This window comes from Cutaneotrichosporon cavernicola (assembly GCF_030864355.1).
Source record: "Cutaneotrichosporon cavernicola HIS019 DNA, chromosome: 4".
Classification (NCBI taxonomy): domain Eukaryota; kingdom Fungi; phylum Basidiomycota; class Tremellomycetes; order Trichosporonales; family Trichosporonaceae; genus Cutaneotrichosporon; species Cutaneotrichosporon cavernicola.
In genome coordinates this window covers 2,251,361-2,267,940 of record NC_083396.1, presented here as the reverse complement: position 1 = coordinate 2,267,940, position 16,580 = coordinate 2,251,361, and the positions used below count along the sequence as shown (strand labels likewise).

General features: G+C 58.9%; 7 protein-coding genes across 7 annotated transcripts; 4 read left to right on the top strand and 3 right to left on the bottom strand.

Moving 5' to 3' along the window:
• Nucleotides 1-652: 652 nt before the first annotated feature.
• Nucleotides 653-4,345, top strand: CcaverHIS019_0408800 (uncharacterized protein; the record flags this gene model as incomplete). The annotated part of the gene is made up of 3 exons (XM_060600763.1): nt 653-1,253; nt 1,287-3,049; nt 3,086-4,345. 3 exons carry the CDS (start codon nt 653-655, stop codon nt 4,343-4,345), a joined length of 3,624 nt encoding a protein of 1,207 aa, XP_060457325.1.
• A 180-nt stretch (nt 4,346-4,525) lies between these two features.
• On the top strand, nt 4,526-5,625 carry CcaverHIS019_0408790 (uncharacterized protein; the record flags this gene model as incomplete). The annotated part of the gene is made up of 4 exons (XM_060600762.1): nt 4,526-4,844; nt 4,876-5,063; nt 5,199-5,445; nt 5,501-5,625. The coding sequence occupies 4 exons, from the start codon at nt 4,526-4,528 to the stop codon at nt 5,623-5,625; spliced, it is 879 nt and encodes a 292-aa protein (XP_060457324.1).
• Nucleotides 5,626-6,093: 468 nt separating this feature from the next.
• Nucleotides 6,094-7,616, top strand: CcaverHIS019_0408780 (uncharacterized protein; the record flags this gene model as incomplete). Its single annotated transcript, XM_060600761.1, has 2 exons — nt 6,094-6,109; nt 6,280-7,616. 2 exons carry the CDS (start codon nt 6,094-6,096, stop codon nt 7,614-7,616), a joined length of 1,353 nt encoding a protein of 450 aa, XP_060457323.1.
• Nucleotides 7,617-8,784: 1,168 nt separating this feature from the next.
• On the bottom strand, nt 8,785-10,962 carry CcaverHIS019_0408770 (uncharacterized protein; the record flags this gene model as incomplete). The annotated part of the gene is made up of 2 exons (XM_060600760.1): nt 8,785-10,633; nt 10,691-10,962. 2 exons carry the CDS (start codon nt 10,960-10,962, stop codon nt 8,785-8,787), a joined length of 2,121 nt encoding a protein of 706 aa, XP_060457322.1.
• Nucleotides 10,963-11,703: 741 nt separating this feature from the next.
• Nucleotides 11,704-12,702, bottom strand: VPS55 (uncharacterized protein; the record flags this gene model as incomplete). The annotated part of the gene is made up of 4 exons (XM_060600759.1): nt 11,704-11,859; nt 12,253-12,380; nt 12,422-12,514; nt 12,684-12,702. The coding sequence occupies 4 exons, from the start codon at nt 12,700-12,702 to the stop codon at nt 11,704-11,706; spliced, it is 396 nt and encodes a 131-aa protein (XP_060457321.1).
• Nucleotides 12,703-13,079: 377 nt separating this feature from the next.
• On the top strand, nt 13,080-14,414 carry CcaverHIS019_0408750 (uncharacterized protein; the record flags this gene model as incomplete). The annotated part of the gene is made up of 5 exons (XM_060600758.1): nt 13,080-13,112; nt 13,153-13,226; nt 13,259-13,360; nt 13,395-13,654; nt 13,753-14,414. 5 exons carry the CDS (start codon nt 13,080-13,082, stop codon nt 14,412-14,414), a joined length of 1,131 nt encoding a protein of 376 aa, XP_060457320.1.
• Nucleotides 14,415-14,586: 172 nt separating this feature from the next.
• Nucleotides 14,587-16,256, bottom strand: CcaverHIS019_0408740 (uncharacterized protein; the record flags this gene model as incomplete). Its single annotated transcript, XM_060600757.1, has 6 exons — nt 14,587-15,293; nt 15,367-15,425; nt 15,468-15,585; nt 15,622-15,788; nt 15,822-16,152; nt 16,190-16,256. 6 exons carry the CDS (start codon nt 16,254-16,256, stop codon nt 14,587-14,589), a joined length of 1,449 nt encoding a protein of 482 aa, XP_060457319.1.
• Between the last annotated feature and the right edge of the window lie 324 nt (nt 16,257-16,580).

Genomic DNA, 16,580 nt, shown 5'->3' with positions numbered 1-16,580 from the left:
CGGCTGAACAGTCCGCGTGAATCGGGCATCGAAGGCTGCATCGAACCACACCGGCTTCTCTGCGACAGGAGCGGGCAGCTGGCTCGTTTCGATCTGCAGCTGGCGGTAGAGCACTGCCGTCCTGCAGAGTCAGAACCACCATTTCAACCTCTCAATCATCAAGCGATTTGTCTAGGCCGCCGTAGACGTTGGCGATGGTGTGTTCTGGCGGTCGTCACCCATTACTTGGTTGGGGGATGTTTGAGTGGTAGGCTTGTTTGGTTTTGGCCGTTTGAATCCAGTAAGGGTAGAACCACCAGTATTGATAACCGCGCCCCCCCTCCCCAACCTGACACGTGGTCAATGACGTGGGACCTTGGCAGGGATGCCTCCACAACAACATTGACATGACCCAACATACCTAACAACCACACATACATTGCTCAACAACCCGTACACCCGTTCAACCCCGTCAACTATCCCCATCCACCTCACACGCTTTACTTGCCCCATTACTTCTCGAGTATTGGAACACCTGACATCATCATATCACTACCCTTTGCTGCCAACCTCTTGGAGACGCCTTGCCCAACTGCACACAACAGGGCCACCCAATCCTAGCGCACCGCCGCATGCCATGTCAGCCCTCACCGCTCTCTCTCCCTCGAGATCAATGGCTGCCCACTCAGAACACTGGGGCGTCGACGACATTGACGTCGACTTCTCTTCGTCTGATGACGAGGCGGGCGTGTTCTTTGGCGCTCCTAAGGCTGTCGAGCACAAGATTGTCGCAGCGCTCTCGAAATCGATCACAGCAACCTCTCTGACGTGCGAGCGGTCTCCAGCACCCCGCCGCTCCTCGGTGCGCCTGCAGAAGCGAGACTCGCGCGAATTCCTGCGTCGCAAGACCCTCCTTCTGAGCTCACATGAAGCTGGGGCGTCGGGTGAGAAGATGTGGGAGGGAGGATTCCACGAACGGACCGACGAGCTGGAGGAAGATGAGCCAGTTACTGGACCCAGCACATCGGCGGCGCACCACGAAGACCTCTCTGCCGACCTCGACACCTTGCGGCTTGACACCTTCCCGTCCTCGCCTTATGACGACGACAAGTCTGAGGATTACTTTGATGAAGAGGAGGAAGACAAGGAGAACACCGCTGTCCCTGAGGAATGGGATGGTGAAGAAGGTTACGACTCTGAGGACGAGTACGTCCCCGCGCCACCCGAGAGCGTTCCCATGGCGGTTGGATTCCGCGACGGCCAGTACGACCTCGGTACGACCATGTCCAGGTGTAGGCTAACCTCAGACATGTCCCCAGGGCTCGATATGGGTGGCCTGAGCTTACTCGACATTGACGATCCAGAAGAATTACCCCTCGAGTTTGGTAACGATACCGGGGGTATGGGGCTGCGGATATCGCTTGGAGCCAGTACATACAGTACCAAGTCGAGCCCAAGCGACACGTCCATCGCCTCGGCTAGCCGGGCGTGCCCTTTGCAGCCCAATACACCGTCTCCTCCTCGCTGCACAAGTATTTTCGACTCGCTAGTGCTCACGGAAAACGAAGAGGAAGATGGTACTATTGTCACTGCGGATCTGGAAGCAATCACATTCGATACTGCCCCAAGCCCCGCCGGGGAAACGCCCGATCTCGAAACATCTGATGCGGGCGATGAATCGATCTCATCTCACGACGCGCTTGCGGATGATGTCGACGTCAACTCGAGCCCAGATGCACCACGCGCATCTTCACCGTTTGAGAGCTTAGACACGTTCTCCACCCTTGCCAATGCTCCTCCCTCAGCAACCAAGGCTCCAACCTTCCTCGACACGACGGCAGACTTAATCGCCTTCACTCCACTCAAACCGAACGGGCCAAGCGACATTGAGGCTGTCGATCCCGATCTCTCGTACGCGTCCGACATGGACTCCCCTGTTGGACGTGCCCCGGTTATGATCCCCGTCTTCGCGGTCGCTTCTCCGCCCAAGCCCAAGCCCAAGCGGTTGAACCCAATACGTAGCCAGGAACCCAAGCTCATTGACGACCTGGCTCATCTTGAGGGTGACCTGGACACGGACGTGGTGTTACCGACGCTGGATTTCCCATTCGGGTTCGGGTTCTCTCCCTTTGCTCACTTTCCCGCTTCCTCTACATCGCCCAACAAGAAACCAACCAAGTCACCTACCTTGTCACCCGCACAAGCTGCCAAGGCACAGAAGGTTCTTGCCAGGAAAGCCGTTGCCAAGGAGCATCTCGAGAGCCTCTTCTCTTCCAAACTCGGCAAGTCGCGCGTTAACCAGTCCACGTCGAAGCTACTGCCTTCGGCCCAGGCCCCATTGGCAACCAGCTCACAGTTATCCTCCAAAGCCACCCTCCTGTTACCAGAGGTATCCACCAAGCTGCAACACAAGTCACTCGCCAGATCCCAGATCCAGTCGCCAGAGCTTTCGCTAAAAGGCAAGGGCAAGGCTCCAGAGAGGACCCTCAAGCCGATCCTCAAACCGAGCAGCAAGATCACGCAGCCCAAACCGTTTGCGTTAAGTGCTCCAAGACAAAAGATTCCCGTCAAGCGGCAAGCGCCTGGCGAGTCCGGCATTTCGCGCACTTCGAGCCTCCCTCGCCCTGTGACGAAGCGACCCGCCACCACCACCACCATTGCGAATCCTGCCGATCGTCCGCCCGCAAAGCTGTTCCGGATAACTCCAAGCCGCCCTGATGTGAGACCCGTCGAGGGCACCAATACTCTGAAGCGGCTTCATACGGCCAGCCAAGCTGGTGCGGCTTGTGCAGTGGTGCCCGTCGCCCTGGTTGCAGCTCCGAGTCCTCGGCCGACCCTGGGTGTGCCCTCGAGGCCCGTGCGGGATCAAGCTCCTAGTACGGCCTGCTCATCGTCGAACACAATGGGAGGTGCGCTTGGTCCAGCCCTGGTGAACTCACATGGCCAGATGCTGTCACCATCCAAGCCAGTCCTCGGAAAGCCGTACCGGCCATCTGTCATGACACCTGTTGCGTCGCGCACCATGGCAACGCCGCAGGGTGGGCTTCCCGCTTCATCCAGGGCATTTAAGGTGAGAGTTCTTGTATTCATCGTCTCTGACAGGCAGCTCGGTACACCGTCGCGCCCTGCCACAACGCCGTTGAAGCAGCGTGGTCGCGTGGTCGCGGCGCCAGCAGCTTTGAAGGACAAGCCCTTAAACTGCACTCCCATCCGTGGGGAAGAACCACCAACCCCACCCAAGTGGATCAACCAGCGGATGGATGTGGACGAGCCCCCTGGGCAGACGGAACTAATTGCCGAGTCAGTGTCTGACATGCCTGCACAAGCAGAGGCCCGCGTGATGGCATCTCCGCCTCCACCGACGACCGACGTGCCTCCTGCGTGGACCGCCCCGGGCACGGTGTCGTTGTCACGCGAAGGCGGCAAGGAGCACGACAGCGCACCACTGTTGGAGGACAAGGGGGCCACTGCGCCTTCGCAAGAAGGATCGCCGCCCAACCCATCCGAGGAGCCCGTCGAGAATTCACCACCGGCTGACATTCCTCCTAAACGATCTGAGGAAGCCCCGGATGAGACGGTGCAACAGCCAGAGTCCTGTCCGCCAGAGGCACGCCGCTCCTTGCGCACTCGCACTCCGCGTCCATCGCAAGCGCAGGAGAGCTCTCCCAAGAGGTCCAAAGCCGCGCCCGCCGAATCCATCGTACCCGGCATGTCTGAGCGTACACTCCGGACCGTGACGACCCGCAATACCAACCGCAATGAAGTGTACCTATGCACGATTGACCGCAAGGTCGTGCATGTACAGGGAGACCGCCCGCCTTCGCCCACCTCGAAGATACGGACGATAGCAGAGCGCGATGCCGAAGAGCAGAAGGAGGGCCGGGAGGCTCGTGCGAAGCGACGTGCCCGTGCGAGCATGGGCGAGTCTGAGGACGACGAAGAAGCGGCAGACGACGAGGGTCCAATCATTGAGCGTGCTGTGCTCGGGCGTCGAGCACCCGGGGACGTCGAGGAATACATGACCCCAGCTCGCCCTGCCAAGCGTGCCAAGATCAAGAACGGCTCGACAAGCAGCACCAGCGACAGCAAGCGGAACAGCAAGCGTGTGCGGTGGGACGAGGGGCTCCTGGTCATCCGCGGTGGGCTGCGGGACGTGCAACCGACCCACCGGTCGCCGCCATCAAAGAGCTGTGTGACACCCAAGGCGCGGTACGAGCTTGACGAGCATGGCAACGCGGTGAACCGGCCAACGGAGAAACTGAAGCGTACGACGATCACCGTTAACGCGATGTTCTATGCCGGCGAGGAGCCATTGCCTTTTGACTACAACAGGACTGGGCGAGGGAAGCGCAAGGGAAAGAAGTAGAAGTATTAGACGCAGATAAAGTTTTTTGAGAGGTCTCGTGTTGTGCAGTGCATTCATTCTGAGTAGGGCTGAGATTTGCAGGAGGGGAGGGGAGAAGGGTCGGGCTGGGTTGGACAAGTCACGTGACACAGCCATGGATGGTTCACAACAGCACTGTCATCCTCTTACTCACCATTGTCCATGCCAATCTACGCGTTCGGTGCCACGCCTGAAGGTCATATTCGCGCACCGACGCGGATTTATCCCGAGTCTGGGAACAATGACGCCCGCGTAGCTTTCCACAGCTGGACACATGCGATTCTGCAAACGGACGAGGGCCTCCTAGAGCTGCCTGACACGCTGCTCTCTTCGACCAAAGCAGAGGTAGTAGGGACCGACAAGCCGCTAGCCCTCCTCGAGGGCGGAAAACTGGTTATCCTCCCTTCCCCTTCAACCTCCATCCACACAGAGTGGGATGCCCTAGCGGTTACCGACGCCGGTCCAGCCCTGGGTGTGCGTGGTACGTCCCCTCTCTAAGTAAACTAACACAGACGGCGAACTTTACGCTGTTCCCTGCCTCTCATCCCACTCCGCATCCGGTGTTAAGCTCGACCATCCTCTCCTTCGGCCCCCACTTAAGGTGGTGGCGACCGAGAGCCGGGCGGCCGTGTTGAGTGCCGGCGAGGTGATTGAGGCTGTGTGGGATTGGCGCGATCCGGGCGTGCCGAGGTTGGAAGTTGTTGAGGAGTTGAGTGGGTTGGGTGTATGTAGGTTGGTGGGAGGTAGAGGGAATCGGTTGGGAGCGGTTACGGCGGCGGGGGAGGGGTTTGTTCTTGATGCGGGGGTGAGAAGGGTTAGGTTTGGGAGGGGTGAGGAGGAGGAGGAGGAGGAGGAAGAGGAGGAGGAAGAGGGCGAGGAGCAGGGGGCCGAAGACGAGGAAAGTCAGACGGGAGAAGAGGAAGACAGGACAGGAGCCGAATCGCGCCCAAAAGATGAAGCCGACATCAACCTCGTCGAGGATGACGACGACGACGACGACGACGAGGGCATCACCGACCTCGCCCTCGGACCGGACTTTGAGCTGGTCATCTCTTCCGGCGGGGTATGGGCGCGCGGCAACAGTGAGTTCCGTTGCCATTCATTCAATTGAATGTGGACTTGATGAGCTGACAGCAGACGACTTTGGCCAGCTTGGGCAGGGCCACACGCGCGCGATGGAGGGATGGGTACGCGTTTCCGTACCTCCAGCACGGCGGGTATTCGTGGGACGTTTCTCGGCCGTGGTCGAATGCATCGAGTAACGGTAGCATGCAGTAGGAAGTAGAATGCCCTAGTGGAAGCGTAAGTATGAGAGTAGAGGCGTCTTGTGGTTATCGGGAGATCGGGAGATAACCGAGGACATACCGACTGAACACCGATCAGCGAAGCTGCAGCCGATACATGGGCCTGGTCGTGGTGGTCGTCTTCAGTCTTTGTAGTTTGGGAGTTGGGCGTGCGTCATGCATCCCTCAACATATGCACGACACTGAAACGCTCAATAGGAATCCCTGCAGACAAACTCTGGCACAGATCGGTCATGTCCGCCCGGGCTCGGTTGAGCGTGTTGGTTGCCGGGCCACCCACCCCGGGTACCGGTTGCTGACCGGAATTCGGTAAAGCTCCCTCCCCTCCCAATCACCCACCCAACAAAGGCACCCCGCAAGTATATGTAAGCAACACAACTGACCGTCTTGTTTCTCATTCATCTCCAGATCGAAACAATAGCAACAATGGGCAAGGTTTATGGTGAGTGAGGTTGTCGATGGGCAGTTGGAGCACGAGGAGAATGGGCTGGCATGAGCCGCTCTTGGAAGCCGGTTTGGCACACTTCCATGACACATTGCCTACAATCCCCCCCTCCCCCACCACTCTCCACTCCCACGCCTTCCAACCTGCTGCTCCAGTTCTGACAATAGTTATCGGCGTCGGCTCGACCAAGTTTGACAAGCCCCGCGGCCAGCGCGAGTACGACGAACTCGGTGTCGAGGCTGCCGTCAAGGCTCTCATCGACGCGGGCGTGACCTACGACAAGGTCGAGACCGCGGCTGCCGGATACGTTTACGGCGACTCTACATGTGGCCAGCGCGTCCTCTACCAGCTCGGTATGACTGGTATTCCAATCGTCAACGTCAACAACAACTGTTCGACCGGTTCCTCGGCCTTTGTTATGGCCGTGAATGCCGTCGCCGCCGGCCAGGCCGAGTGTGCTTTGGCTGTCGGGTTTGAGCGCATGGCCCCTGGATCACTCGGTAGCGCGTACAAGGACCGCCTGCCGCCAATGGAGGGCACGCACCGCCAGCTCGTCGAGATTGAGAACTCGAAGAACTACTCCACCAAGGAGACTGGTCCCGGTGCCGGCCGTATCTTTGGAGCTGGTGGCCTCGAGTACTGCGAAAGGTACGGTGCAAAGCAGGAGCACTTTTACAAGATCGCCGCCAAGAACCACCTCCACAGCGCCAAGAACCCGTACTCCCAGTTCCGGTTCACTCCTACTTGGCAGGAAGTTGGCAACGCCCGCAAGATTACTCGCGAGCTCACCCTCCCTATGTGCTCGCCCACTTCGGATGGTGGTGCTGCTGCCGTTGTTGCCTCCGAGGCCTTTGTCAAGGCGAACGGACTGGAGGACCGCGCCGTCGAAGTCGCCGGATGGGCGTTGACCACCGATGCTCCTCTTCTCTACGACGCCAAGAGCCGTATCGAGCTCACTGGAGCCGACATGGCCCGCCGTGCCTCCAAGAAGGCGTACGCCATGGCCGGTATTGGACCCAACGACGTCCAGGTCATTGAGCTTCACGACTGCTTTGCGCCCAACGAGCTTCTTACTTATGACGCTCTGGGTCTCAGCAAGCCCGGAGAGGCGCACCACATTGTCGACCGCGGAGACAACACTTACGGCGGCAAGTGGGTCGTCAACCCCTCTGGCGGCCTCGAGTCCAAGGGACACCCCCTCGGCGCTACTGGCTTGGGCATGATCTTCTACCTCACCCTCCAGGTGCGTGGTGAGGCTGGCGACCTCCAGGTTCCCAATGTTCGCAATGCGCTCCAGCACAACCTCGGTCTCGGTGGCGCTTGCGTTGTCTCCATCCTCCGCAAGCCCGAGTTCTGGAAGAAGGGCTCGACTTCGGCCCAACGCTACGGCTACAATGTCGCCAACGAGGTCCGCGGCATCACCAAGGCCGACCTCAACAAGGTTCGCGCCAGGCAGCACTCGGACTATGTTCCTGTCAAGGTCGCCGACCAGGCGCGCCTGTAAGCGAGCGAGCGAGCGTAAGTAAAACGCAGTCCGATGTGAGTGGGCAGGCCAAGTAAGCCCGAGCAGTCATCCAGTAGTAGTTTCTTTAGGTTGTAGGGGAATGCCAAGGGCATGAAGCACTGCATCAGAGTTGAGCAGCGACGGCGTGTCGTGTACATGTAGGCCGTCAGCACTCGAGCCACGTCCAGTACCGAGCATATGGCAGAACGCCCGCCTGGGCTCTGTACTGATGGCCGCGAGCAATCTGACATCGACGATCACAATGCTACCTCCCACAAGGCAGATCCATACCCATTCTCAGACGTTCTTCCCCTCTTCTATCATCCTTACAAGCATTAATCTGTTGGAACTTGCAGCCTCTAGCTCGGTTCTAGAGGTCCTCGACGTGCTGCAGGCAGCTTTAAGCTGCGGCCCTGCTGTTGAGGAGTGAAGTGTAGATGCATAGATGAAGTGTAGATGCATAGAACGGTGTAACGGGCAAGGTACTTATAGGTCTAGGTGCGGAGGCCTGTGCGATGAGGACGGAGCGTCTAGAAGCGGAGGTGACAGAGGCAAAACTAATATGAGGGTGGAGGTTACCTGACATCTGTAGATTCAGTTTCCAACATAACCAACCAACACTAGTGGTGAAACGGTATCATGGACGCTTGCCATGCGTTCGGCGGGGGTTCGTCTCCCTCCTAGTGTATAAGAGACTGCAGGAGTTATCTTGTGGTTGCTTTTTTCGGCCAGGGACTGTGTGAGGTGCGAACGAGTGACCCTACAGGCTACCCTGCAAGCCAGTAGCTGAGTATGTACCAACATGACGTCTCGCCTCGAACTGCATCAAGTTCCCGTTCCCGGCTTTAACGGAGAGTGAAGTTGGTACAAGCAGCGAGGTGATCGCGGCAGCCTTCAACCGACAATAACCCAAGCCAGGGGTTTGGGAAGGTCATGCAGTGCCAAATCCGCAGCTGGCGGCATCTGTATTGGTTGAACGAACGGTTCAGCAACGGCGTGAGTTTTTCGTTGTAAATCGAGGACAGAGCATGTTGGCATGCCCTTTCCTGGGGCCGCTCTGACAGTGCACCACGAGGACACGCCATCTCGCCTACTATGACTAATGCATAATTAGTATGGGCTAAGTCCTTAGCATACGATGCCCTCCACGTCAATGATACACTTAGTCTTACAGAGCAGCAAGTAACGCCGCGAGCAGCAGCGCAACGCTGACGCCCGCTCTCCCCGCGGCACTCGTGGCGTGCTCGGCCGAGTCGGCCGGCCACCCAGGCACGTCCGGGACGCTCTGGGTAGCGTTGGAACTTGGCCTCGGGCTTGGGAGGGTGATGACTGGCGGTACGGATAACGAGTACGCGCTTGGTGGAGCGAGGCCCATCGACTGCGGTGAGCCCGACTGCGGGCCAGGCGTGTTGAAGACGTATGTTGGTACGGGGTAGTTGGGTCCCGTGATGAGTTGGTTTGGAAGGATCGTGGCCACCGTCTGTGTCATGGCTGCAGGAATCACCGGGACAGGCGCACCGCTGCCGGCTGGAGCTGGTGTCGTGTCGTGTAGTGGTAAGAAGCCGATCTGTGGCGCTTGGCCACCGTTGATGCCGTAGCTGAACACAGTGTATGTGCTGCGGAGAAAGGGCGCACCAAGCGTCCAGTCGACGCCGTCGCCCGTCTGCGGTACAGCGACCGGCCACGCGAGACAGAAGGACGAGCCGGCAACAGCCGCGTACATCCAGTCGCTGGGCTGGAGGTTGATATACTTTCCTCCGAAGGAGAAGCCGAGCGTCGCCTGCGTGTTGCATGGGACGGCCCACTGGCCCGTCGCGACCTGCCGCGCGTCCTTAATGCTCCGGAAGATCTGGACGACGTCTTGTTCCGGTCCGTAGAGACCATTGGATCCCGCGTCAATCGCTGCGATTGACGGAATCCCGAGTGCGCGGTAAGTCGAGTTGACGGGCATGGCCGTGCCGTTGACTGCAACGCTCGTCATCTGCAGTGCCCAATAGAGGTATCCCTCGCCGTCCAGCTCGGTGGCAGAAAGGGGCACGCCCGCTCCGCCCGTCCCGCCCGTCGGAGCAGGCATTGGAGGTACCGATGGCAATCCTGACGCAGTGGTGTTCAGTGGTGCAAACGGAATCACGGGGTGCCACTCAATGTCGTTAACTGTCCGGCCCGACGTCGCGTTGGACGAAACGTAGTGCTCAGAGACACCGCCGAGGGTGAGTGAGCCGACTTTGAGAGCGTATCGGCTAACCGCGCCCTTGGATGTCGTGTCAGGCGGCGGAAATGCGGCGTTTGGTGGAGGCGATAGGGCAAGACCGAAGGCGGGGAAGGGGACGAGAGCCTTCGTGACGAGGGACTCGAGGACAGGCGGGAGATAGGCCGACGAGGAACGTGCCGCGGCAGGCGCAACGCTAGTGCTGGCGCTCATATTCATGCTCGATAGTGTGGCGCTCCCTGCCTGGCGTCGCTGAGGAGCAGATGACAGGGTCTCGTTGATCGTCGCTGCGTCCGCAGTCGGTGAGGAGGGCGCACCGGCCTCAGATAAACCGACAGTCGCAGGCGCACCACTCGCCGCAGCAGGTGTGGACAACTGCGACTGGGCCGCAGCCCGCCTGGCCGCATCCTGATTCAGGAGGATCCGGGAAATCATCGAGAGGCGGGGGAAGCCGAGGCCGAGGATGCCAGATATTTTCTGGTCGGACAGCGTGAGGTTAGTCGCGTTCATGAGGCCAAACACCTGGCCGTCGATGGACACGGTGCTGATTCCTACACGCTCGCGAGCAACGAAGCCGCTCGCGACCGAGCCGTCGCTAAACGAGCTGCTCCACAGCGTGTCGTTGTTGCCGACTGCCGAAAATGAGGATGAATAGTACTCGAGGCCATAGTAAGGATTCCAGTCGGAGCTTTCTGGACAGTTGTCACCGCAGCCTGACGACGCGATGAGCAGGTCGGAGCTACCCGTGTCGAGCTGGAGGGGGTAGGCGATGCCGGGCGTGCCGAGGCCGATGGGGATGACGTACGTGCTGCGGTTAGTGCTTGCTGAGACTCTCTCGGCGCGCTGCGGCACGGTTGCGACTCACTTGGCAGCTGAGCCTAAGGCAATGATCGAGCCGTTGGCGGCCCGGCGCTCGAGCTTGGGCTGCTCCTGCCCATGCACCTCAACTGAGAGCCCGCCGACAACGAGGTCTGGCGGTGCGCCGCGCTTCCCGTGCTTGGAGCCTGGACAGGCGCGATATCCGGGCACCCGGTGGTGATCGCGGACGGGAAGAGCGCGGGGATCGATGTCGAGCTGGAGACCCTCGTAGGCTAGGACCAATGTGAGGGCGGCGAGCGCGAGTGGCGACAGGTACATTGTTGTGATGAATTAGGTGGTGCGGGGTAGCTCTGACGAGTTTGGGTATTATCAAGGCAAGCAGTTGATCTTATAAGGCGAGTGTCATTGAAATCTTGGATGGTGCGCAGTGAGAAGCTGCGATGCGGTGTGCGATGCGATCGGCGGCCTGCGGGAATGTACTCTTGGCTTGTTGCAACGATCAAAGGATCGACGAAAATGAGAAGGTGCTGGTGAAAACTGAGCGTGTGTCCGGAGAGAGTATAGGTAGAGAGAGGGAGAGAGAGAGGGAGAGAGGAGAGAGATAGAGAGAGAGATAGAGAGAGAGTAGAGAGCGTGAGGTCTGGGCGTTGTCGACGGTGATGAAGAGAATGAGTTAGAGATATGAGCATCCAAGCCAAAGCCAATATTGGGAGTGGCATGCCCCCGTGTTTCGCGCTTGTACCTGGTGTACCTGCTGATTTCAGCCAACTTTGGTTGAGGGAAGAGGTTTCAGCGATGCTGTGCAGCTCATCATCATCACCAGTATTCCTACGCTTCTTCCCAGGATTCCTTGTCGACGGCCCTACATCCTACTACCAGTCAACCTCGGCGGTACACAGCTGAACTGCACAAGTTGAGCGGTGTGGCCCTGGACAACGCCACAGCCATGTGCCCAACCTCTCCCCCAGGGCTCCCAGTTCCAACTGCGGCCCACAGCTTTACGATCTATTGCATGACACCACTCGCCACATGCTTCCTCATACTAGCTGCTCTAACGGCCTAAAATGCGTCATCGTCGTTGTCCTGTCCAAACCAGCCAGAGTAGACGAGAATCGTGCCGTATACGAGCAAGCCGCCGGCAATGGACATCCAGCACGCCCCGGGCTGGATGAGGTCCGAGTGCTCGAGGATGATGGGGAGGCAGAAGCCAGTCGCCTGTCGTTAGTGGGTGTACCGGCGCTGACGAAAGCAGTCAGAGGAGGAACGCAGAGGAGCAAATTCGTGGAGGGCCGAAATGACAACAAGAGGAGAGGGAGGCCCCTTTCAACATGCCCCAGCTGGCGCTTTGCAAGCCTGTCAGCTGGGTCAAACGCTTCTCTCCATCCAGGAATGCAAGTTTCCCAGACGCGACCTGAAGTGGGTCGAACAGTGTCGGCCGCACGGGCGACTGACGACGCCGATGCCTTCGGCCGAAGAAGACTCCGCACGTCGCAACGGGTTGGAACGGCGTCGCTCCGCCCACCACCTGCCTCACCACCCTTGCTTCCCCTTGCTTCCCCATCCTCTATCTCCTGCCGATCGTCTCCTTGTCTGCGCAGCCGCACTCACCACAAGCACGCCAGTCAGGAAGCGCCCAAAGTCAACGTATGCCGAGTTGTACTCGGGGGAAATATCGTCAGCCCGCGCGCACCGGTAACAAATCGAGTTTGGCAGCGGCGCGAGGACGAATGTGAACGCTGGTGTGAGCTTGCCATCCGGAGAATAAAGCTGGACGTACCGACAAGCAGGGGCAGCCAGTTGTTCCACAGCGCGCAGCTGAGGATGACCAGGAGGAAGCCCGCGGCGAGCACAAACGAGAGGAAGATGACGGCTTGAAATTGAAACATGATAGTGGTACGGTGCGTAAAATGAATGTGAACGTGTGCGTTGAATGGGATTATCGCGGGCGTCAGCATGAGATACACAGGTGGCGATAGTTGAGGGAGCGACGTTTGAGGCCGGTGATAACCCTCCCCTTCCTTTACCTTGTTAGGACTCACTCTTCAATCCCGCAGACATTGTGTGGATGAGTTTGATGGGCGGACGAGGAGAGGGTGAGGGTGAGGGCGACAAGGGAGGTAACTTGTTGACTGCGACCTTGGAGGTGGGTCGCTTCCCAAGTGATGAGGTCAAGCGGTGGCACAGCGGTTTGAGGCTGACACTTAATCGGATGGCCACGTGGTCAAATGAGGCTGACTCTCTCAAACTCCTCTCTCCTCTCTCTCCCATTCGAATTGCCGGTATAGCCGCACTTTTGGTTGATCAATTCGACTCATCAACTGTATGGATATTACTCCCACGAGTTAAACCAACCCGATTACCGGTAAAATCAAAGACACCTTTCTCCTTCCACTCTTCTCTCCACACAACCCCCTTCCATCGCTATACACTCAAAAATGCCTGCCAACGGCCACCACACCCCTGCTTCAGTCCGCGACGTGAGCCTAGACACGAAAACACTGACCTCAGGCTGGCGATGTCCTCGACGACCGCCGTGTCAAGCAAATCCGGCCCCTTATTCCCCCTCAGATCTTGACCGAGGAGTGCGTCTCAACTCCCACAAAGCTAACGCCAGGCTCCCACTCACTCTGCGTGGTGCACAGACCGTGATTGACGGGCGCCGCCAGGTCGAGGCTGTGGTCAAGGGCGACGACGACCGTCTCCTCGTTGTTGTTGGGTACGTCTCAATCTCAGTTGTATTCTAATGATAGCCCCTGCTCCGTGCACGACCCCGAGCAGGCACTCGTTTACGCCAAGCAGCTCAAGGCTTACGCCGATGAGGCCAAGGAGGACCTCATGATCGTCATGCGCGTCTACTTTGAGAAGCCCCGTACGACGGTCGGCTGGAAGGGTCTCATCAACGACCCGGACATGAACGGCACCTTCCAGATCAACCGCGGTCTCAAGATGGCCCGTAAGCTCCTCCTCGATCTCACTGAGATTGGTCTCCCGACCGCCGGCGAGTTCCTCGGTGAGTCACGGCGACATACCTTCCCCCGCCTCGCCCCGGCCTCCCACTTGGCCTCATGGCCCAGGCCCGCGCACCGACCACCCCATCTCTAACTCCAGATGTCATCTCGCCCCAGTACCTCGCCGACTTGACCGCTTGGGGAGCGATTGGAGCGCGAACCACCGAGTCCCAGGTGCACCGCGAGTTGACCTCGGCGCTGTCCATGTCGGTTGGCTTCAAGAACGGCACGGATGGAAGCATGGACATTGCCGTGGACGCCATCAAGGCCTCCAAATCGTCGCACACCTTCCTTTCCGTCACCAAGCAGGGCCTTACCGCCATCGTCGAGACCGAGGGTAACGACACCACCCACCTCATCCTCCGCGGCTCGACCAAGGGCCCCAACTACGAGGCCCAGTTTGTCGAGGAGGCTGGCAACAAGCTCAAGAAGGCCGGGCTCAACTCCCGCCTCATGGTTGACTGCTCGCACGGAAACTCGAGCAAGCAGCACGAGAGGCAGATCGACGTCGGCAGGGACGTCGCTCAGCAGCTCGCCAGCGGCGGCGCCACTTCCCAGATGCTCATGGGCGTCATGATCGAGTCCAACCTCAGGGAGGGCAACCAGAAGGTGCCCCACGAGGGGCCTTCGGGCCTCAAGTACGGTGTCTCGATCACCGATGCCTGTATCTCGATGGAGCAGACCCTTCCTCTCCTTGACGAGCTGCGCGCCGGCGTTCGCGCTCGCCGTGCGGCTGTCAAGGCCAAGCACGAGCAGAAGTAGGTGTCTGTCATCGGGAGCTCATCATTGGTGTTGTCTTGATCCTTGTAGCAAAAGCGGACCTCCGCCTGTCTATTCCCCTCCCCCTCCCTTTCTCTTAATCTCGATGCATAGGATGATCCGAGGATGGATCGTGTACAAATGCGAATGCGAGTTGTAGTGGTACAGAAAGCATCTAGACCACCTCCATCACCCTCGCCTCGTCATCCTCATCGGTGTCCATCTCCATCGACTGACAGGGCTTACCTTCGTTTTCGTTGTCTCCCATGGCCTCGTCGTCACTGCCCTCCACATTCTCGTCTTCCTCCTCCTCGTCCCCCTCGACCGGGTCCTCCTCGTCCCCCTCGACCGGGTCCTCCTCGTCCCCCTCGACCGGGTCCTCCTCGTCGCTCTCAGAGTCCGAGAACACCTCCCCAGGCAGCCCAATAAAGTCTGCCTGGTCCTCAAAGCTGCCAGAAGCCATCCCCTCGGGAGTCTTGCTAGCCGCAGCCGCCTTCCTGAGCTTCTCGGCGTGTACCACATGTGGAAGACCGCATTTAGGCTGGCGCGAGCATATTCCCTTGGCGTGGAATTCTGGGCACTCCCAAACATGGAGCTCCGGACAGGTTCCGTCCTCTCGGTCACACCAGCCCTCACGAGCAAACTCTTCACACACTGGTGCGTCCGTCGCAACACCCACATGAGGATACGGGCACTTGGGGTTGAGGCAGTTGGCGCTAGATTGGAAGTGGATGCAGGACGGTGTGTTGTGGCCGGAAGGCTTGTGTGAAAGTGGACAGGATTCGCCAAGATTACAGCCCTTCTTGCTCAAAAATGCCGGACAAACGGAGAGGCGGTCAGGAATATGTTGGTAAGGGCAGGTCAGGGCGCGATCGCAACGGCCTGAAGTTAGGAATCGGTCAGTACTAACGAGCTGGCCACAAGGCCATCTAGAGGAAGAGTCGGTGGCACGCACCAGTCTTGGTGTAGTACCGGCAAGGCTTCTTAGCCTGCTCGGCACGCTTGGCGTCGAGGCTGGTGTCAGAGGGAAGGAGAGATGGGGGCGGAGGAACACACGCTGCTCGCGACACAAGGTTGCCGCGTTTGGTTCGGCGATAGTCCTGGCCGCCATACTTGAGACGATGGCGGGTCGGCGTCCCTACTGCAGCACTTGACGAGCCAGCGGAGGGGAGTTCTGAAAGATGAGCGACTGTGAGCGTTGTTGATTCACCTCCGATACGCGTAAGCTGCTTCCCGCCTTCCTCGAACTGAAAGATGACACCGTCGATGACAACGCGCTTCGATTCTGCCCCGCTTGGAGTCGACTCGGATGTCGACTGCAGCATCTGCACATGTGCAGGCCCGCGAGGGACAGGCTTAGTGTTGTTGAGCTGTTTCCTGGGTGTGAGCGAGGAAGGTTGGGTCACCCACCTCTTCTGTACAGTCATGAGACTCATGTTGCCACCGCGACTGGTCGAACTAACCCAGCCCCCTCCGACGGGAGGCTTGGGAGAAGGCGGAGGTGACACCTCGCCTTCCTCCTTCTCCACTGGGGAGGCTGTGTTAGTTGACGTGTTGGGACCGCCTGGGGTGCGGAGGTTGAGGCTGGATGATCCACCGCGCCCACGACCGCGTCCGCGCGATGACCCTCCGTAGCTACCACGAGAGTAGCCACGGGAGCCACCGTGGGAGCCACCGCGCGAGGAGCCACGATACGGGTGGTACGAGGAAGAGTGTGAACTGCTGCTGCTGGCGATCTGGCCTGTTTGTCAGCTTCAAACGGCGGTTTTCAGGCTAACCCTGCAGACGCGCAATCTCTTGCTGTATCAGCAGCTTCCGCTTTTCTGTCGCTGACAGTGAAGGCATGATAAATTGGATGAAGGGAAGGGGAAGGAGGAAGGAAGGAAGGGAGGAGAAAGGAAGAAAAGCCAAGGCGGGAACGTGTACAAGTGGCGACAACAAGGTAAGCTGACAGTTCAATCCGTACATAATGGTGCCTTATCAACCTAGGCGCTATGTCAACCTTGGCGCTTTGGCTAGTCTAAGGTGTGAGGGATATTGCTGGGTGAAGTTCTTGATGCTTGGGGAATGATGAATTTCCCACGTGGTATATCTGACTTTCATTTCCGTAAATTATCCCCCCAAGATGCTGGGATGTGCGGCTCAGGGATTCTGGGTGGAGGTGGTCCA